A 22,160-nucleotide genomic window follows, 5' to 3' on the forward strand; every position below is an offset into this window, starting at 1 on the left:
TTAGTTCTCTCCTTCCACTGTAGGGGTCCCAGAATCAAACTTGGGTTGCCAGGTTTGGTGGCAAGCACCTTTACTGACTGAGCCCTGTCACCAACCCTTTAGCTGCTACTTATCACTTCTAGGGAGCATGGAGGACCATTTTTGTTTTGTGGCAGTGTCATGAAAGTACTTCCACATGGCATAGAAAAGCTAGTTAGGGCCAGGCGTTGGTGGCACACGCCTTTAATCCCAGCACTCGGGAGGCAGAGGCAGGCGGATCTCTGTGAGTTCGAGCCCAGCCTGGTCTCCAGAGCGAGTGCCAGGATAGGCTCCAAAGCTACAGGGAGAAAAATCCCCCCCCCCAAAAAAAAAGCCAATTAGGAAAAGTTCAGCTTCATAAATATTTTCTATCTTAAATGTCAGCTGCATGGTGTTTAAAGGCCGCTATACAATGATGTTGACTCTAGAGCACATAAAGCTGGCTGGATATCCCTGCCCACTGAGGAGACCTGAATAGGATGACCAACTTGTAATTGTCTGAATATTTTTTCTTTTTCTAATTTGCCCTTCACTGTTGACATTAACTGCCTTGGAACTATTTCTAGACTGTCACAACCATCCATAACTAATACATGCTGTGCCTAGAAAGACTGAAAAGAATATCACCTAGACTATAAAAATAAAAACAACAACAACAAAAGAAAATCCACAATGGTTGGAAACAATAGACTTTCAAAGGTAAAGCCAAGACTCTGCAGGGAAAAATGGAAGCTAGGAAATAATAAGAAGGCTCCAATTTTATTTCTAGATAGTGCATTTCATAGAAATTGCTAATACCTGTAGAACCCAAGAAAACTCCCTACCCCAGAAAAGTAAGCTTTTGTTGGGGTAGATGGTAGATAACCTCACAGAAATTCTAAAAAGAAACCCCAGAACTTCCCCACAAAAATCAATCTGCTTACATATGATGCTTCAGAAGTCAGAAAAATTTAAAATTGACATTTTAGATGGACAGACACGCACACACCAAGGTCATATTGACATGTTAAGACAGCATTCGGGAGACAGCATGCGCCTTAGAACGAGCTAATGCAGAAAGAAGATACTTACTTGTGCAGTGTTTTCAAAAGGAATGATGTTGTTTAAAATAGTCATATAACACCACAGTTCCTTGCCATTTGTACTACCCATAGGCTCATCTCATCCTTGTCATCCCCATCCTCATCACCAGCACTACCAGCATGTACCCAAAACAGCTCAGTATAGGGTTTTAAAATGTAATCTGCTTATTACAAGCCTTGAAAGAATGTATGATCTTAAAGGAAGAGAAAAAAAAACACCAAAAATCACCAAACAAGTGAAGTTAAGCAGTGTAGATACAGACAGGTCATACCAAAATTTAAGTAGGAAGAAGTAATGGAGCTCCCACTCCACAATGCTGAGAGGCCATCTAACTCGGTGTCCTTTAGGAATAAGGACACCAATCATAAACTCACTGTGCTCACTTAATGGCAACTGACTCTTTTAACTCATTGTTAATGCCTTCATGTGATGAACTCAACTTCCAATTTGAGAAGGTTCGGGTAATCTTTAAATCATAGCCTCCCAAGGGCCTGGTGGATGAGGACTGGGAAGATCTGCTTTGTTAAGCCAGAGTCTGTTTCCCTTCCTCTTCTTCCGCTGGACAGTGGCAGAGACCATCATTTCCTTTTAGCTAGGGGGTCTCCGCACAAGTGAGGCCACTCAAAGTTTGGACATGGGTTGGCACTTGAAGTTGGGTAGCCAAAGATTTAGCCTGTAAAAATGCAGGATGTTCAAGTAGATTTGAATTTCTAATAAGAACTTATTTGACATAAGTTCTGTGTAACATCAATATAAATATGCAGTGCCCATTCAGAGACTACATGAGACAAATAAAAAATTTTTCATTACTTCTGTGAAATTCCAGTTTGATAAGGCTTCCTATACTTTACCCTAGTTTGGGGTCTATCCCTGGCCTGCCTTTGAAAGTAAAGAGTTGACAGCTTGGATGGATGAGTCAACCCAAGGAAGCTGTTTCTCACATCCTGGTTCTTTACCTTAATGATGGCCCTTTGTGGAAGGACAGGAGATCCTGGGAGGAAGGGGCACTGGCCCTGCCTCACTGCTCCTTAGAACCCAGCCTTGCCAGGAGACTAAAGGAAGTGCTTATTGATCATGCCTCCTCTTCCATCTTGAAGGGAAAATGCACATTAACTATATTCATTTCAAATTTAATTGTACCTTCACTAGAACTTTAAAAAAATAGCCTAACTGTCAAAATTGTAGCAATAGTTGATAATAGTATAAATATTTTATAATAAAGTTATTACAATAGTATTATTAATAAAAAATAGTGTATTACAATAGGTGAGAAAATATTAGCTGATGGCTTGGTCAGTGTGACCTTGCTTTTGTTTCAAAAGAGATTCATGTAGCAGGCTTTCTTGAACCAACAGCTCCCAAATCATGACATGAAAACTTACTAATTATGAATGCTTAGCCTTCGCTTAGGCTCATTTCTAGCTAGCTTTTTTTTTTTTTTTTTCTTAAATGAAACCATTTCTTTTGTTTGTTTGTCTTTGTTTTTCGAGACAGGGTTTCTTTCTCTATGTAGCCCTGACTGTCCTGGAACTCGATCTGTAGACCAGGCTGGCCTCAAATTCACAGAGACCCAGCTGCTCTGCCTCCTGAGTGCTGGGATTAAAGGCGTGTGCCACCACCTCCTGGCAAATGAACCCATTTCTATGAATCTGTGTGCTACCCTGAGCCTCTTTTACCTCATCTACGTACTGTCCCTCCTGCTTTCCTGCCTCCTCCATGTTTTCACTTGGGAGCTGGTTGGCGGCCCAAAGAAAGTTCCAAGTACAGATGTATGTTTTGAAAAAGACAAGTAGGCTTACATCAGGGGTAGGACTACATGAAATTTGAAAGAATGGGGTGTGTATGTGCGTATGTATGCTTGCATATGTGTGTACAGTTAGTAATTTGTATGTGTATAATTCTTGGGCTCAAACTCAGGGCCACTCTTGTCAGGCAAGCCACTTCCCCAGCTTAAACTTTTCTCCACACATATTTTCTAAATGTTTATAATGAGCACATTTCATTTGAACTGGGAAAATAAGCAATCAAGAACTTTTAATTGGAAGGTCATCTTCTATAAGAATGTTTGAAGCTACATTTTATTGCTATAATGTTTTTAACTTGACAGCTAGACCAAGGTTAGGCTTTCTTGATGTTTTTGAGTTGAAAATAGCCCCAGAATCACAAAACCAAACGATGCCCTTCATAGGAGTTGTCTGTCACAGGATGAACAAGGCTCATGTTGCTTCCTTGAGAGGCCCTGTTGTTTGAAACTGGACTATTGTTGGTCATGCGTTTTACTCTGTTTCAAATGTATTTGAGCATAAAGAGTACTGTTGAATTTCCTGCTCCTCTTTGCAGTATAGGAACTGTTTCGGTTTCTCACAAAAAAATGGCTTGTTTGACATTTGTTTTGTTTTCATACAGCTGATGGAAAATGCCTGGTGTCCGTTGGTTTAGATGATTTTCACAGTGTTGTGTTTTGGGACTGGAAAAAGGGAGAAAAGATAGCTACGACCAGGTAAGGAATCACAGGGCACATGGCTGGTAGCTCACGTCAGTGAAGCTCAACAATTTCCAGTTTTTGTTTGGCACTCAATCTTCAAACTCAGATGAAATTCCCATGGAAACTTAATACCTAAGTGAACACATATCAATTCTTTTCATGGTGCCAAGCCTGATGTTCAGCATTAATGCCTGATGGGAAATAAGAAAACTCTAGAATGCTCCCCAGACAGCGTTTCATCCACAACCTTTCTGTAATACTTCCATTATCTCTAAGAAAGCTTTTTCCAGCAGCAGAAAAGTGTGTGCCTCGAGTCTTGTTTTTCTGTCTTAGTGGCTGGGAAAGATTGTCAATGTCATTGGAGTCAGAAGCACCATTTGTCACTAGGTGATGGCCTGTTGGAAAGGGGGCACTATTGGGTGCATCTGCCACTTGCTTTCAAAGCAGGCAAATTGTTTCCCTAATCTCCACACCCTATAAATAGACTCTCAAGACCAACTGCTGTTTATAGCCCACCTGTCCTCCCTCACCCCAGCTTCTCTTTCTGCCTCCTCAGCACTAAGTCTGAACACGACAGTCTACTCTCATCCACCCAGCCATGTGCATGGCCTGGTTAGAGGTCAACACTTGGCAGCCATAGTCCAGGAAGGCAGCTTGTTGTCCAGGCACAGTTTCATACCCTCTCCGTTAGTTATGACCTACATTACATCCTGTCTGTGCCACAACAGCAAAGTTAATGACCTTGAACTGTAATATTTGCTTTTTAAATTAATACTGTCTACTCCAGCGTTACATGGAAACAAAAGCTTTTGGCAGTTGATAGTAACAAATGAAGAGCTACAGATTGCGGCAGCTGGAGCCTTGAGGGCTGCAGCTGACCGTAGAAGAAGAGACGTTGCTTTGCAGGGGCTGTCAAAATGGAATTCTTGGCAGCAGTGACACCCATAGCTCCACCTGCACGCATGCTTTCTTTTCTCCTCTTTCTTTCTGGTGCCCCTCACTCTAGCCCCACTCCCCTCTAGGCTGTTTTCCTCCCAGACTAAAAACCGAATTTTGATATAGTATTCCTGATAAGGTATTCTGTGCATTTACACATTATCTCCAGAAAAGTCTATGTTAGCATTGAAACTTAAGGATCCCCTCTGAAGCTGTGGGGGACTCACAATTGTGTGTCAGAGACACTATGAGAAATAGAAGGAGTACATCTTAGTTATATATATATATATATATATATATATATATATATATATATCAGGCTTGTGAGTAGGATCACTTCTGTTTAATTATCACAAAGCAAGTTAATGTCATCATATTAGTAACACATTTTTTGTTCATAATTTTTCCCCAATACAATGTCCCATTCTAAATATGGGAAACCTGTAGAAAGGATTGCCCTCTAATAGCATTTTTTTTGTAATGATGGCATTAGTCAATACTTTTTCCCAAGTAGGGCAGATTTCAGTAAAACTCTATGGGAGAATACTATATTTTTAAAATAATGAATAAATGTAAATATTTACATAGTATTAATGCTATTTGCACAAATATGTAAATAACCAACCAGTTAAGTTTGAAAAACTGTAGTGTGGCCTTAAAATGAGATGCTGTGGTAGATAAGTATCTAAAGCCAGGTGACAGAAGTCATGCTGTATGTATGAAGTGGCCCCATCCTGACTTCCATACTCCTCTTAGCTTCTGCGGAATCCCTGCAGAGGGGCTCCGTGCCCCTAACTCTGCCCTCTGGAATCTCAGCCATTGCCAGCCTCGCTCTGAACAGAGCCTAACCATGATCCTGCTTGTGGCAACCTGTCTGGCAGCACAGTAGCCTACAGCACTGTGGTTAACTGGCTTGAGAACGACCCCTTGGGGATGGGGTATAATGGATTGGTGAGATAGCCAGCGTCCACATGTAACACAGGCACCAAACTGCACTCTTGGGATCGTCCTTCATTTATTAAGGTGTTTATGTGAATCTGCTCATTATCAGCCCAGGGAAATAGAGGCATTCAAAATACCAAATGGGGTTTCATAAGATCTCCACTGAGATCTGAGCCTCTCTGTTTGGATGTATTTGTACCATTGCTAATTTCATGAATGCTTTCAGCCACCTGTTTACAAATGGAATTTTTAGAGGATGTTAGTCTGTCTGGTTACAAAACTAAATTTCTTTTAATTTTAAAAATAAATTACTGGGCCAGGCGATGGTGGTGCATGCCTTTAATCCTAGCACTCTGGAGGCAGAGGCAGGCTGATCTCTGTGAGTTCGAGGCCAGCCAGGTCTACAGAGCGAGTGCTAGGATAGGCTCCAAAGCTACACAGAGAAACCCTGTCTCGAAAAACCAAAAAAAGAAAGAAAGAAAGAAAGAAAGAAAGAAAGAAAGAAAGAAAGAATAAATTACTGGTATACCTACTTTATTTTTAAGCATTGTAGTAGCACATTAATTTACATAATAATGGGTTTATATAACTTTCCATACATGCAGATAATGTGTTTTGATTCTATTTATTCCCCGTTATCCTCTCTTGTTCTCCTCTCAACTAGTCAACTTCTGATTTCATGGTGTGTGTGTGTGTGTATTAGGGTAACTCACAGCAGCATACATGAGGGATTATTTACAAGACTGAAGATGTCTCTCTCTCTCCCAGCAATCATTAGCTGCCTATAAATGCACAAAGGGCCAGGGCCTCTTACCTACCCCCACCTCCATGATGGAATGTCGATGGGCCCTTTCCTCTGTAGGCCTCATGCAGGTAGTCACAGATGCTGAGAATTCAGGAGCGCCTGAAAGACAGTGTTGCACAGCACCCCTTCTTGCAGCTCTTATACACTGTTTCCCACCCTTCTCTTTCAGTGTTTCCTGAGCCTTGGGAGGGTGATATAGATGTTCCGGATAGGGCTTGTATTCAACAGTCACTTTTTCTCAGCATTTTGACCAGTTATGAACCTCTGCAATCACGTCCACCAACTACAAAAATTCTCTGACCCAAGCTGAGAGTAGCACTAAAATATAAGCATAAACAAAATATTCAAAAAACATTTTGACAGGATACATCATGCCCATTTAGCAAAACATCAGGAGCTTCCCCATTATGGCCTGAGGCCTCCCCAGCCACAGGCTTTTGACCAGGTTTACAGCACAAAACATGCATGCATTCCCTCCTGTGGAGTCATTCTTACATATATAGTGGTTGGTTACCTCCATAACAGCCATGCTACTATTACACCAGTGGACACATCTTGCCGGGAAATAAACTTAAGTGTTCTGAATCAGTAGATAACATCCTTTCTCTCTCAATGGCTGGTGATCCAGGGCACTCAATTTATAGTGAATATATTTCCAGCCAAAATGTCCATTTGAAGCTTTTCATTAATGTCATTCCTTCTGTTTCTCCTGCCCAAGATCTCACTATCTCAGAATTACATGCAACCCTATGGTGGTGTCATTAATTTTATCTTATAGAGATTTTCGGATACATTTAAGTAGACAAAGGTGGGGATATTAGGGTAAGGAAAGAGAGGAGGCCCAAACATGTACTCACCCCCATGCTATTATTTTATAGTAGACTCCTGTGTGTTTTAAATATTTTCTTGGTTGTTTGTTTATCCTGTTAGATACACTTAGTGAAAACTAAGCCAAATATGTTTTTAAAATCAGTGCTTTCATCTAAACTAGAGGTTATTTTTCCTTGTTTGTCTCTTACAGAGGACATAAAGATAAAATATTTGTGGTAAAGTGTAATCCACACCATGTTGACAAGCTGGTTACAGTTGGGATTAAGCATATCAAATTCTGGCAACAAGCAGGTATTGTTATTTGGGTTTCTCTTTTATGTAGCTGAGAGCTGTACCCTTGTCTTGGGATGAGGGGTTCTATTGCCATTATGTGGCCAGTCTCTCTGCAAACTGAAATTAAAATTTGCTTGATAAATACTCTCTCCTAATTTTGCATTGGATTAATTATTGCATAAAATGTGAAACTTAAAACCCTATATGATGCTATGCATATTCATCAGTGTCTAGAAAGCTTTTGAAAATACTCTGCTGTGAAAATAATGATTTTTATATTTAGTCATCTGAACTGAAAGCAGTAATTATGTTGTAGTGCTGAGTAGGAAGCAATTACTTTGGTTGAGTGAATAATGTTTTCAATATTTTGAGGATTCTTTTATTAATACATTGCCAATTTTGGCATATAACTCTGTACATAGAAGGTGGTCAAAATAAGTATTTGTTAAAATATATGTTGACAAGAGCGAGGAATAAACATGGATAAACATGGAAACAGCCGACTCCTCACTTGTAGGCACTGTTACAATTGTATCTGAATTGTTAGTACTGAGCCCAATAGTACAATGAGGGGGTGTGGGGCTGCTACTCTGATGCTTTCCTCTTTTAAAGGAAGGACAGTGGTACAAGCCAGCTAGATGTGAATGTCTTCAATGGAGCTGGGTTATCAGTGGCAGTCAGAGAGTATAGGAAATGGGAAAACCTAGGGCACAAATCTAATGATTTGTTCCTGTATATTATCTCTACTATACAACAAATAGTTCCTTCTTACCCCAGAATCACCATGAAAAAAAAAATTGAGGCCGAACATACACAATTACATTTTACACATACTACCGGTCTGGCTTCATTCTTTAATTCAGTTTCATTGAGGCTTCCCTTGCTCCCTGAGCCCTGAGTCACTGTGTCCTTCAGCAGGCACAGGAAGGAGAACTTACACTTAGGTTATGTGTTTGTCGGATTAGAAGGCATATTAAATCCTCCATCTAACCAGATCTGGGTTCCTTAAAACAGGAACTCTGTCCTTGTATTATATGCTGGCTTTGAGCACTACATCTGACAGACGGGAATCCTGTAGATCCTGACAGTGTGGCTAAGCATCCTCACAATACCCTTGTTGTTTTGTTACTTTGACACATACTGTAGACAGTTTTTTTTTTTTTTTTCACTCAAGATGATCCTTCTATGTGCTCTGAGGAAGCTCCAACTTTCTAGGGTAATATATAGCCTTGTTCTGCTCCAGGTGGGGGCTTCACCTCCAAAAGAGGAATCTTTGGAAGTGCTGGAAAATTGGAAACCATGATGTGTGTTTCTTATGGGCGAATGGAAGATCTAGTGTTCTCAGGGGCAGCCACTGGAGACATTTTTATCTGGAAGGATGTTCTACTACTGAAGACAGTGAAAGCTCATGATGGCCCCGTGTTTGCCATGTATGCCCTGGACAAGGTATGGTATGTTTGTCTGGCTCCTTTTCCTTGGCTTCGGAAGAACCACTAAGATGCTTGAATCAAAAACTAATTCTATCTGAATTAGGAGGTGGTTGTCCGAGAGGACTAACCAAAGGGCAATAAGGTAGAGAACACATAGTTTTTATCATTTCTTTTGTTCATATAACATGTACTGTTTCTCTATTTTCTCATATCTGAACTTGCTGGCTGTCACACAACAGCAGAAGAGACCACATGTGTATTTCAGTGATGTCTTCCTTTACAGTGACACAGTATGCAAAGACTTGGAAGTACCAAGTGGTTACCTTATTGTCTCACACGTTGGTTTGTTATGACCAAAGGTTATGTTCATAAAAGGTTTGCTCCTGTGTGGGAGATGGCTCAGGGATTAAGAGCACTGCTTGTTCTTCCAGAGGTCATGAGTTCAATTTCCAGCAACCACATGGTGGCTCATGACGATCTGTAGTGAGATCTGGTGCCCTCTTCTGGCCTGCAGGCATACATGCAGACAGAACACTGTACACATAATATATAAATCTTAAAAAAAAAAAAAAAAAAAAAAAAAAAAGGTTTGCTCCTGAACAGACAGGTTCAGTTGCCAGGAGTGTTCAAGTGAAGTATGCAATGGGCTGTATTTCCACTTCAAATCATTGTCCTAGTCTGTCCAGCTACCCATCTGCCTCTGCCTCACAGTGTTCTTTACAAAGACACTATTTAATAATGTGTTTAAAGCTTTTTCTCTCAATTAATATGCCTGAAAATGACAACCTTTTTTATTCGGTTCTACAGCAGTACTAGTTCACTTCAATTTAAGCTACTCAACACAGTTTTAAAAATATATCAAGTTTTAAAATGTATCAATAAATATGTTGAGCCCACAACAAAAGTATGTCTTTGCTGGAAGTGCAGTTGTAATGATAGTTTTTGTAGTTGAGCTGTTCTTTTGCTGGAAAATTTGATTTGGGCTATATTATAAATGTTAGAAAAAATTAAAGCATAATGCAAAATTTGTGGAGTCCTAGAAGTCAGTGTGGTATAATCTAGTCAAATGCTTTTTATTATTTAGTAAATTAAGCTGAAAAACAAGAATGGTTCAATACAATATACTGTGTTTATATTTAATTTGAGGAGTGACTCTCCTTGCTCCTGTTCTAGCCAGCTGTTCTCAGTATCCACTGAAATTGTCTCTAGAACCCTAGGGGACTACCAAGAGCCAAAGGTCCTCAGGTTCCTCATATAAAAAATGGAATGGTATTTGACTGTATCTTAGGGGTGTATTGTGTGAGTGTGTGTGTGTGTGTGTGTGTGTGTGTGTGTGTGTATGTGTGTGTGTGTAATACTTAGAATTATGAACACCCCACTGTGTACTTTGAATCCTAGAATCCTATCTAGATTACTTATACCAGCTAATGCTATGCAAGCCATTGTAGTTCTGTGTTAGGAAAATAAGGACAAGAAAAATGCCTGTGCATGTTCAATATAGATGCAATGTTTTGCTTCCCTAATAGTCTCAATCTGTGAACGCAGAATCCAAAGATGCAGAGATCATCTATAATAAAAAAGGGTATTTATTATAATGAACTTCAAAATATGGTTTCCTGTGAGCTTAATTGAAATGTGTTAAATTAAAAAAAAAAAAAGTGATGGGTTGGAGAACTGGCTCAGTGGTTAAGAGGCCCCAGGTTTGACTCCTAGCACTCATATGGTAGCTCACAGTCATCTATAATTTTAGTTCTTGGGGATCCTTTTCTAGACTCCACAGACACTTCATGCTCATGGTGCACAGATATACATGCAGGCAAAATGCTCACACACATAAAATAATGAAACAATTTAAAAAACTGTTATCACTGGATTTTTTTTTTTAACTTAGAAGATACACCTGGAGCTGCCTCACCTAAGGGGGACTCCTGGTGGGACCAGGAAAGTGATTGGTCATGTTGATGCGTACCCATAACCTTTTACATTCACAGGGCTTTGTAACAGGTGGAAAAGATGGGATTGTGGAACTCTGGGATGACATGTTTGAAAGATGCCTGAAGACCTATGCCATCAAAAGGGCTGCACTGTCAACTAGCTCTAAAGGTACCGCCCTGAATACCCAACTGGAAACATTCTGTTCACGGGAATTGGGCAGTGGTGCCAACTTCTTGTAGGAGTGGTTCTTAGCCAATCAGATTTCTTTTATCCCATCAGAATCTCAGTCCCTGGCAAGCATATCAAAGATGATTGCCTAATAACTAGCTAGAGCTAGCACTTTGGAAATAGAAAACACTGTGCTAACCCACCTTCGTGGTGCTTACTAAATTCGACCGTTTTCCCCTCTCAGGCCTGCTTTTGGAGGATAACCCTTCAATTCGTGCCATCACTCTGGGCCATGGACACATTCTTGTGGGGACAAAAAATGGAGAGATTCTGGAAATTGATAAGAGTGGCCCAATGACACTGCTTGTTCAGGTACCTCATCTGTACATGTTGCAAACCATGTTCATGTCAAGGCTGAGAATGGTGTGGGACAAGAGAGGCAAAGGGTACATGCGTCACAAAGAACTTTCTGGGGTGCTCCAGCCACAGACCAGCAACAACACTCATTCTAACCTCACCACCTGTGTGGGCTAGGAGTCTGAGTACAGCTGAACTGGTTCTTCCACATGTGTTGCTAAAGGCTGAGGCTTAGCAGAGTGGGGAGCTTCTTTGGGCTCTTATGCTAATCGCAGAATTTACTTCCTGTGGCTGTAGGACTGGTGTTTATTTTCTTGCTAACTGTTGCCCAGAGGCAACCCTCAGTCAAGTCACCTATCAGCCCAGAGTTCATTGGGATACATCCACTTGCTTTTTCCAGAGCAAGCAAGGAAAAAAAAAAAAAAAAGACACCACAATCTTATGCAACTTAATTATGTCACACGTTCCCTGGAACTTTCCATCACCTTTGCCACATTCCACTGGTTAGAATCAAGCCTCAGATCATGCCCCACTCAAGAGGAGATGATTATAGGCTTTGAAGATGAGCGGGCTTTGCAGGTATTGCCCCAGGAGCTTGTTTGTCTGTTGTACTTCTCCTCTGGCCACCAGTTACAGATATCCCAGCCACATATGAAACCCTTTTCTATAGTCTCAAGAGCCTAGTCCCTTGATAATACATGTTCAAGGTTCAGAATCTTATCATCCAAATCAGACCCAAGGGTGGATGATGAACCTTAGATATAGTTCCTTCTGATCTGTCGGTCCATAAAGCTGATGATAACAAAATTTTTAAAAACCTGATAATTTTGCTGTTCTCCACATACTTCTTTAGGCCCTGCTTCACACATATATTACGTTCTCCTAGACCCCCTTTTCCTCAGGATACATACTTATGTAGAATCAGATTTAAACAGCATGGAAATGTCTGTGGGCAGGAGTCTTGCCTGTTCTATCATCACACTGACTTTGCAGGTGAAGAGGCATAGTGAGCCATGAGAAGCTAAAATGAAGAAACGTGCTCATTGTGGTTTCTATTGCTATTAATTACAAGTTAAACATGAAAAGAAAACCCTGCCAGTCAACAAATGGGCTAATAAACAGATGGTTTTCAATAGAAGAAACACAAATAGACAATAAGTATTCTTAAAAATGTTGAACACCCTTAGCCATCAGAGAAATATAAATTAAATGACTTTGAGATTCCATCTCAAATGCCACCATTAAAAAACAAAAAGGAGGAACCCTTATTTACTGCTTCTGGGAGTGTAAACCAGTTTAGTCATTTAGGACAGAAGTATGAAGGGTTCTCAAAAACTGACAAGTAGAACTTCCGTATAACCCAGCTATAAACCCAGCTATACTCCCAAGAACGGTACCCTCCCATAGAGACACCTGCACAATCCTGTTTCATCCTGCTCTTTTTCACAAGAGCAAAGAAATGGAAGCCCCTGAGACTAGTGGATGAGTGGTTAAAGAAAATGTTACTTACTCAAAATTTTATTCAACTGTAAAAAAAATCTAACAAATGAAATTTGCAGGAAAATGAATAAAACTGGAAAGGATAATGAATGAGGTAAACTGGACTCAGAAAAACAAAGATTGTATATTCTCTGTCACGTACAGATCCCAGCATATGCGTGTGTGTGTGTGTGTGTGTGTGTGTGTGTGTGTCACCCATGGACACTGGCAGTGACCTGTGAAACACGTAAGCCAATCTGTCCCTTTCTGGGGTGGGGGTGGGGGGTCCCTGCAAGTGCTACGGCCCACAGAAAAACGATCTGTGAGAGGCAACAAGGAAGTCTATTTTGACCCTTGGTAAGCTGGGCTGGTTCAAACTTCTAGAGTCTGACCATAAGCGGTTTATTTTTGACATATTTAAGCACAGTACCACTTTGGAAAAAAGCTTCCTTGTGACAGTTATCATAACAAAGGCAAAACTCCTTTGCTAAGTACCTGTGGTTTCTTCTGTAGGAATGGGTTGGGAGAAAGGATTTATGATAAGCATAATAGTGGATTCTTTTGCATAGTACATGGGATCTCTTTCAAAAGAATGGGTTCTCTCGATTAAGAAACAGTGCTCAGGAGTCCGGGGGATTTGGGTGAATCCTGGCTCTATAGAATAGGAGGTTATTAGCTACATCCTCTCCCAGCCTTCTGGGTGGAAAACGGGTGTAAATCCCTTTTGTTGAAGGACAAGCCCATGAGCTGAACATTCCTGCTCTCTCCAGTGCTCATCTGTGAGCCTGAGGACCTCACACCCTCCAGACCTTTCCTTCTGGGCACCTCCTGTTCCCCTCTCACTTGTTGTTCCTCCCTGGTAAACTCAGTGTGGGTTCAGTTAACCCTTGAGGTTCCTGAGAAGGTCTTCCCTATGCTTTGTGGTAGGTATCATGGAATAAGGGCTGACTGCTCCCTTAGGACCCATAGCCACGTGTTGAGGGAAAGCTGAGGCTGGGAGAATGTTCAGGAACCCCAAAGGTGATGAGACACCATCATCTATCCTACTGTGGGCAGGTTCCAGAACTCTTTCTGCAGTTCTGATGCACTTGGGATGAGGGGTGTTGTTTAAGAAAAGGCACTGGTTTGGGAACTGGAGCAGCCAGCAGCATGCAGCAGGTTTTGAAAACCCGACTGTGCACACCTGGAATATAGCCAGCTGTCCATTACACTGCTGTGCTCAGTTTCCTGAGCAATGAGTAAAGGCAGCTCTTGGTCCGTGTCTTATGACATCTAGGGTCCTTCTGGTCTGCCTCATTGTCCCTGTGCCATGCGGGATTTAAAATGATCAGCTTGAGAAAAATAATAGTTTTGAAATCAGTTTGAGACAGTGATTTAAAAGGATCACAGAGCCCATGTGCAAAGAGACTCGGCCATGTAAGCTCTCAGCAGAGCCAGTCAAAGAGAGGTCAGAGATGGCCTACCACCCATCTTTTGTGACTCTGAGGTGAAAGACTTTGAAAGAGCCCAGCACGAGGGTGCCTTGCATCATGGCCCCAAGAGATGAAGAACAGAGCATGTGCCACTCAACCCCACATTTCCCCCAGATACATGACTATCCAGGAACTGCTGCCAAATCACTGTCTTTCTCAGACAGCTTCCCAGATAAACTGTCATCCAATTTCTCCTTGGAAAGGTGCTGATCCCTCAAGACATTCCAACTACAAGCCCCCCAGGGCTGTGTGGCCTGCCTGCTTACTACTGCTCTAAACAGACCATCTGGAATCAGCTTAGTTAACTCCGTCTGTTTATTACTGGGTGGCAATCTCTTCTTTATGCTGCTTTATTGAGAGATAAATTATTTTTTTCCTCATGTTAAGTGTTGATATTTAAAATACTGGGATTTTGTTTTATTTTTGTTGTTTTGTTTTGTTTTGAGACAGGGTTTCTCTGTATAGTTCCTGGAACTCAGTCTGTAGACAAGGCTGGCCTTGAACTCATAGAGATTCACCTGCCTCTGCCTCCAGAGTTTTGTGATTAAAGGCATGTGCCACCACCACCACCACCCAAACAAAGGTTTCTAAGCCAGTCAGCGTGTTTGTTTGTGATAAGATACAGGTTATGGAATTGCTTCTGTGTGTGTTGTCACGTACCTTTCAGCTTGCTGTTGAGTGCTGTTGACACATAAGCAAACCAGTTTATGAACAAATATTGAATCTGAGCTGCACCTATGACTCTCTGAGTCAAAATTTAGCTTTTTTTCTTTTCATCCAGACTAAACTCACCCTGCAGCTCAGTGGTAGAATGGGGGGAGGGGGGATCCAGTGCACTTGAAGGACTAGAGTTGTATGAGCAAGCATGCTGCTGTCTAGTTCCATGACAAAGATGGAAGATGTCTACACCTTAGAGTATGCTTTCACCAAAGGCAATTGTTGGTGTTGCTGTGAGCAAGTTGTTTCACCAAGTGTGTTTCTGCTGTTAAAGCAGGATACAGACCAAGGGAGATGCTCAGCGGGTAAATGTCTGCTAGGCAAGCATGAGGCCCTAAATTGGGATCTGCAGAGCCCACTTATAAAGCTTAAAAAGTGCAGTGGCATGTATCTAAAACTCCAAGGCTAGGGCTGAGCCGAGACCTGTGCTCATAGGTCAGGTAGCCTGACTAAATCACTGAGGGACTGAAAGGTTCAGGCTTTAATGCTGATCGGCTCTACCTCTTTAAGAGACAGACTCCATCCCCTGACAACAGTCAGGGCATGCACAGGAAAACGTGCTATGTCATCACCACATCACCCACCACGCATGTGTGAGGACTCTGGGCATTCGTGGAACCTCAGTGTGCATGCGCAATCTTCCCTTTAAAAGTTCCAACTTCCCTGCTGCTCTCTCTGCACTCACTCTCTACTCTCTCTGCTGCTTCTTTGCTCTCTGTTTGCTTCTGCCTCTCTCTCTCTCCATGGCGACCGGCCATGGCGGTCAGCCATTACCCCTGTTCCTCTTCTCTCTTAGTCTCCCTACTCTGCCGGGCCTTATAATAAACTGAATATGCCTCATCTGCCTCTTTTTCTCTTTTTCTTCAAAAATCTAACAGGGACCCTATTTTTTTTTAAGTGAAAGTGGAGAACAATTAAGAACACACCCAACGTTAACCTCTGGCCAAACTATAGACACACTGTGTAGATAGATAATCACGCAATACGCACATGCACCCAAAACAAGGGGAGGGGTAGGAATTTTACAACTTACCTAGATATGTGTTGCCACACAGAAAAATGTCTTCCATACTGTAAACAAACCTATTTTTTTCCTTTCTGAAAGAGTGATTTGTATCATAAACACCCATAAGAGATGGCTTAGTGCAGTCCTCTTGGCTCGAGGAAATTATTAGTTCATGTCTTCCCCAGTCTGAAGCACACTCAGCCTGAAGATGCATGAATTGAGGAAGGGCTTGCCAGAAAGCATGAGTTTACTTTGCCCTATTTCCTCTCCCACAGGGACACACAGAAGGAGAAGTGTGGGGGCTGGCAGCACATCCTCTCCTGCCAATCTGTGCAACAGTAAGCGATGACAAAACCCTTCGGATCTGGGAACTATCCTCCCAGCACCGGATGCTGGCAGTACGGAAACTTAAAAAAGGTACACACATCTCGTTACATACAAAGGCATCTGTTTACAGACAACAGACTATGTTGGACTCACTCATTCATCAACTACTGTGGAATAAGGGCACCTATTACACACCCTAAAAATATCCTAGGCAAGGAAATTCAGAGTTGACCATTCAGTTAAAACTAAGAACACATAGAGATTTTCCAGAAGCTGTTTGGAACTCAGATTGCTCCAGCACCATTCACTTATACAGCATAGGCACTGGCTGAAATTCGTCAACTTATAAAATAAAACAAATGAAGAAAACTGCTTTTTATCTCGACTAACAGTTTGATAGACAAAAATAGTTGACATCGTAAATGTGCGTTGGACATATGCACGCAGTAAACAGCAGGAGGGATCAGTTCAGCAAAGGCTTCTTGAGTGGCTCTATATGTCAGGCCCTAAGGATCCCACAGAGAACACAAGATTTGAAAGGAGTCCCAGCAGCAGCTGGCCTGCTTACTTGAGTAATTTGAGAGGAATCTAAAAATAGGACTCTTTATAAAGGGGTGGGTAGAGTCAAAATGACCAGGAATAGTACAGTGCTATGCCACTAGCAACTGCAGGTGCCATTGCCAGGCCTGGACTTGAAAAGACAAAAGGACAAAGTGGTTGGTGGAATGGGGAGTGAGAAACGTGTGAGATGGGCTTTGCAGAGGGGGCTGGAGGAGCAAAACTCCAGTCTCCTAGTCTTCCACCTTCTAGTCTTGCCATGCTCCATCTTGGCCAAACCCACCCAGACACCAAGAGACTGAGAGCTCCTGACACAATGCACTCAGAGAAGCTTCAGGAAGACATGTGGAAATGGGTGGAGTGTAGAATGGCTATCCCACAGGAACAGGGGACCATGGAGCTCAGCTTAGACCCACCACCTGGACTGCCTTCATAGGAGAAAACAAGGGAACTGAACCTCATAGTCACAAAAATTCTTGAGTTAGGAAAGTCTGAGCTTGGGCCCTGGCCCTTCAGCATTTGTGCTGAGTCATTCTGCAGGCAGAAAAGTCTAAAGGAATCATGCAAAATGAAAGCATAGAGCTGGTAGTAACAGTTGTGAGCCAGAGACCATGCTGCTCATCTCTTTTACTCAGCAGAGACCCAGTGAACAGGCTATCTATCATTCTCATCACTTCCAGGTTAGGAAGGTCATCTAACTAATAAATAGTGAAACTGGATGCACATTGCAGCATGATGGCCTCACAGAACAACCCGTGCCCTGGTTGTCACTGTCTCTCCATTGCCTCACTTTTCCCTGGATACCTACAAGTTGGTAGATGGTGGAGCAAGGATTTCAACCAAGTCCAAAGCCATGCTCTTGAACAATTGAATCATCTTGCCCACTAACTTGCGTTGGTGAAATGAAACTAGGACATTATTGTGGAAGCTAGTCAATGGACTTTAATCCCTAGGTTAAAAATTAGTTCAAAAGAGCAACTATGGCCCTTAGATGACAGTTCAACCCAGTTTCCCTTGCTATCCTGGTGTAATTATTAACATCTCTCCTTTCACCCAGTTTGTACAGTATTTGTGGTTCACCCCACCCTGATGATGTTCCCTAGGGCTAGCTAGTCTTTGTACTAATAGAGGGAGCCATTATAGGTTTAAAGAGAAATCTGGCACTAGGGAAATGTCCAGAGATCTACAAGGTTGACCCCAACTAACAATCTAAGCAATAGTCCAAAGGCTACCTTAAAAGACCTTCTCCCATAATGAGATTGATGACTATCTTATATGCCATCTTAGAGCCTTCATCCAGTAGCTGATGGAAGCAGAAGCAGACACCCACAGCTAAACACTGAGCTGAACTCTGGAATCCAGTTGCAGAGAGGGAGGAGCAAAGGGGTCAAGACCAGGCTGGAGAAACCCACAGAAACAGCTGACCTGAACAAGGGGGAGCTCATAGACCCCAGACTGATAACTGGGTAACCAGCATAGGACTGATCCAGACACCCTGATCGTGGGCGTCAGTTTGGAGGTCTGGTTAATCTATGGGGCCTCTGGTGGTGGATCAGTATTTATCCCTAGTACAGAAATGGACTTTGGGAGTGCAATCCACATAGAGAGATACTCTCCCAGCCTAGACACACAGGGGAGGGTCTAGGCCCTGCTCCAAATGATATGACAGACTTTAAAGATTCCCCCCATGGAAGGCCTCACCCTCCCTGGGGAGCAGAAAGGGGATGGGATAAGGGGGTCAGTGGGGGGCAGGGGAAGAGGGGAGGCAGAAGGAACTGGGATTGGCATGTAAAAGAAGCTTGTTTCGAATTTTTAAATAAATAAATAAATAAAAACCAAAGTTACTAGCATGAACACAGCTTTTAACATCGGTCAGCAGAGGCATGGGTCCCTACAGAAGCTAGACTGAGCTGCCTCAGCACAAGGCAGCATGGATGGGGCTGTAACAACCTGCAGTTCCCACCTCCTGATTGTGCAGTATGATCCACAAAGCAGAGAAATTAAAATTATGAGGGGTTTTCTAACTAAAACAAATGTGTATTTCAGTCATGATTTCCCAAAAATGATTTCTAGACATTGTGTTGGAGAACTTGTGTTCTTGAATGTTTTGTCTTTTCTCAGACGATAATGGTATCCACTAGCCTTCTCTTGTATACACTCTACCGACCTTAAAAGGCCCAGATACTCCAAGATAAAAAAAAATGAATAAATAAACCCTATGGGAATTAAAATTTTATTTTTAAGATCAGCTTTTTAATTATGTGTATCTGTGTGTCTGTGTGCGGGCATGTCCATCTGCATGCAGGTGCCCACATAAGAAGGTGTCTGACTCCCTGAAGCCAACTGATGTGGGGGTTGGGAACCAAACTGAGGTTCTCTGCAAGAGCAATGAGTGCTCCCAACCTCTGAGTCATTTCTCCAGCTCTAAAAGTATGATTTTGATAGTATGTGGGATTTAAATTTTGGTATTTTTCACAGATCTAAAAATATGCATTTACTATGTTACATATACACACATACACATGAAGACTTGAGATAATTCTTGGGAGTTTGTGCTCTCCTCTCATGGGTTCTCAGGTTCAAACTCAGGTCATCAGGCTTTTATGTATAAAAATGCTTTTACCCACAGAACTATCTCACTAATCCCCAAATGATGAAATTTGAATTCCCATCTGGGTAGTGCTAAAGGCCCAGTCACACATAAACATGTGACACACACATCCACGTTTCTCCCATGTTTCCATCTGCTTTGTTCCACAGCAAAGTGCTCAACTAAGATTTTCTTGGATCCTTTTGTAGGAGGAAGATGTTGTGCCTTCTCCCCTGACGGGAAAGCCTTAGCAGTTGGCTTGAATGATGGAAGTTTCTTGGTGGTAAATGCTGATACTGTGGAAGACATGGTCTCCTTCCATCACAGAAAAGAAATGATCTCTGACATTAAATTTTCAAAAGGTGAGCCGGGCAGTGATAGTGCATGCATTTAATTCCAGCACTCATGAGGGAGAGGCGGGTAGATCTCTGTGAGTTCAAGGCCAGCCTGCTCTACAGAGTGAGCTCCAGGACAACCAGTAATGTTACACAGAGAAACCCTGTCTTGAAAAAAAAAAATTCAAAAGGTGAAGATGGTAATAGATACCTTTAAAAACAGCAATGTCAAGACAACATTTTTTTTTTTTTGTAAGAATGGACTGTTCTAAAAGTTTCCTTGACCTTTCTCCCACTTCAAAATCTTAAGTTCCTGGAGGTGAATTCCTACATCAAATGTGTTGCTATTTACTGTAAACTTGTCTCTATAGACACAGGAAAATACCTTGCGGTGGCATCCCATGATAACTTCGTGGATATTTACAACGTACTTACAAGCAAGAGGGTTGGCATCTGTAAAGGAGCTTCCAGCTACATCACACACATTGACTGGGACTCTAGAGGTAAATTAGGCTGTGGTTTTAAGATAAATCTGAACTTGAGCAGGAAGAGGAGGGCCTATGGCAGCATATAAGGCTAACCCAACAACCTAGGAGCAGCTGCTGTTAACGCTCTGAGTGTTTTCCTATTCTGTCAAGGTCGTTATTAATTGAAGCCATTGGGGCTTAAGATGAAGGAAACATTTGACGCCCTGAGTTGGGTTTAGTATAATCTGTTCTTGCCTCTTCTATTCAGCCTTCCTGACCAAGACTCTATCTCTAAGAGTTTGACCCATAAAGTCTCAAGCAATATTCATCCATCAGTGGACACAGAAATCTATGTTCAGCTCTCCTGAATTTGTCTTTGCTCTCAAAGTGCCTACCCCCCCTTGCCTCCTCCAAGTCACTTCCATAAAACCGTGAAGATTTGTCTATTTAATACACCTAGCATCTACCATTTGTAAAGTCTTAAGACAGAAAATGTGGATCTAGAAGTAAGGCCTGGCTCCTATTCTCCATGAAAGTTATAGTTTAGGGAGGAAGATGGACTTGTTCTGGAAGAATACGTGATGATGCAGACGTGGGGTGAGAAGCTGTGAGTCCCAGAGGAAGTAGTGAGAAGGCTCAGGACGGGCCATGTCAGTATTGGGACAGACTGATCCTGGAGACTTGGTTCATGAGAGCCTGGAAAGCATTTAGGAGTGGGCAGGATCCTCATTTGCAAAGAAATTATAGTCTGCTGTGGTAGAAAAGTGCAGTGTGTGGTCTGAGAGAGCTCCAAGGGACATCCAAGACGCCATCATAGGCATGGGTCACCAGCAAGCAAGAGAGGGTGTCCTGAGCCAAAGGAACACAGTGTGCAGAGCAGAGAAGGTGGAAGGGCCAGGGAGATGGCTAAGAAGTGGTGAGTACTGCTTGGCTGAGCAGTGGAGGAAGGGAGTCTGGAGAGTCCAACAGGACCTTCCATCATGCTAGCTTACACAGAATTCTGTTCTGGAGGCATCAGGGAGCTCTAGGTAATTTTGAGTGGGGCATTCCCCAAAGCAACTAATAAGAGTTGGAGAAAGCTGGCAAGATCTGAGCCTGGAAGAGGTTCCTGCAGAGAATCTGGGATACCTTGTTTCAAGTATTTTTTGAGATTGTGGTAGACTGGGCCTGGCAGCTGTTTAGCTGTGTCTGGATTTACTATACTGTAATCTGAACTTTATTTAAGCTTTGTGGCCTTCAGAGGTTTTTGTACAGTAGATGGAAAGGAAAACATGTGACTTATTGTAAGAGGTACAGTCCCAATGAGGGCAGAGGGAAATCAGATAAATCACTGGTGTTCAGGTCAGGGCCATGCCAGACAGGCAGAGAGGCAAAGGCGTGGGATGGAATTTGTGGCCAGGCCCAAGCATTGCCACTTTAGTCACCTGGAGTTGGTGAGGCCAAGGGGTGAGTGGGAACAGCTGCCTCTCACTACCTACTATTTTTGTTCTCTGCTCTACTCTTTTAAGAACCCAAGAAGGCAATGATTGTCCCTCTTCCCTAAGTATGATAGGGTTAGATGAGCATTTGGAGCCCACCGCACACACAGCCTCAGCACTTGGCATAAGGTGTGAAATCTCGCCTCTGCCATTACTGTTAGGGGGATAAAACCCACCAATAGGTTTATTTTGGAAGTGAAGAGCCTACAGAAAAATGCGATATAGGAAGTTTTGATTTGTAAGATTTTGAAGAGATTTTAAATGGAAAATATATAAACATTTTACCATTATTAAATATGCCAGGTCAAGTATAGAGTATATTCTCATTGTTGTGTGGCCATTATCATTATCCACCTCCAGAATTCACTTCATCTTGTAGGACTTAGAACTCCTGTCCTGAAAAAGAAAAAAGAAAAAAAAAAACAGGACTATCCAACAAATGATAGCTCTCCTGTAAGTTTCTGCCTT

General features: G+C 42.2%; 1 protein-coding gene across 4 annotated transcripts in view; it reads left to right on the forward strand.

Annotated features, from left to right (window-relative positions):
• The window catches only part of Eml6 (EMAP like 6), a 252,483-nt gene that overhangs the window by 179,004 nt on the left and 51,319 nt on the right, over positions 1 to 22,160 (forward strand). For all 4 annotated transcript variants that reach the window (XM_035452556.1, XM_035452555.1, XM_027387940.2 and 1 more), the window contains 8 exons: positions 3,508 to 3,601; positions 7,291 to 7,391; positions 8,617 to 8,819; positions 10,795 to 10,906; positions 11,151 to 11,278; positions 16,213 to 16,354; positions 19,622 to 19,774; positions 20,119 to 20,250. In XM_035452556.1, the coding sequence (XP_035308447.1) occupies positions 3,508 to 3,601; positions 7,291 to 7,391; positions 8,617 to 8,819; positions 10,795 to 10,906; positions 11,151 to 11,278; positions 16,213 to 16,354; positions 19,622 to 19,774; positions 20,119 to 20,250 (1,065 nt within the window). The remainder of the gene's footprint in view (positions 1 to 3,507; positions 3,602 to 7,290; positions 7,392 to 8,616; positions 8,820 to 10,794; positions 10,907 to 11,150; positions 11,279 to 16,212; positions 16,355 to 19,621; positions 19,775 to 20,118; positions 20,251 to 22,160) is intronic.

The sequence above is a fragment of the Cricetulus griseus genome, assembly GCF_003668045.3.
Source record: "Cricetulus griseus strain 17A/GY chromosome 1 unlocalized genomic scaffold, alternate assembly CriGri-PICRH-1.0 chr1_1, whole genome shotgun sequence".
Lineage (NCBI taxonomy): Eukaryota > Metazoa > Chordata > Mammalia > Rodentia > Cricetidae > Cricetulus > Cricetulus griseus.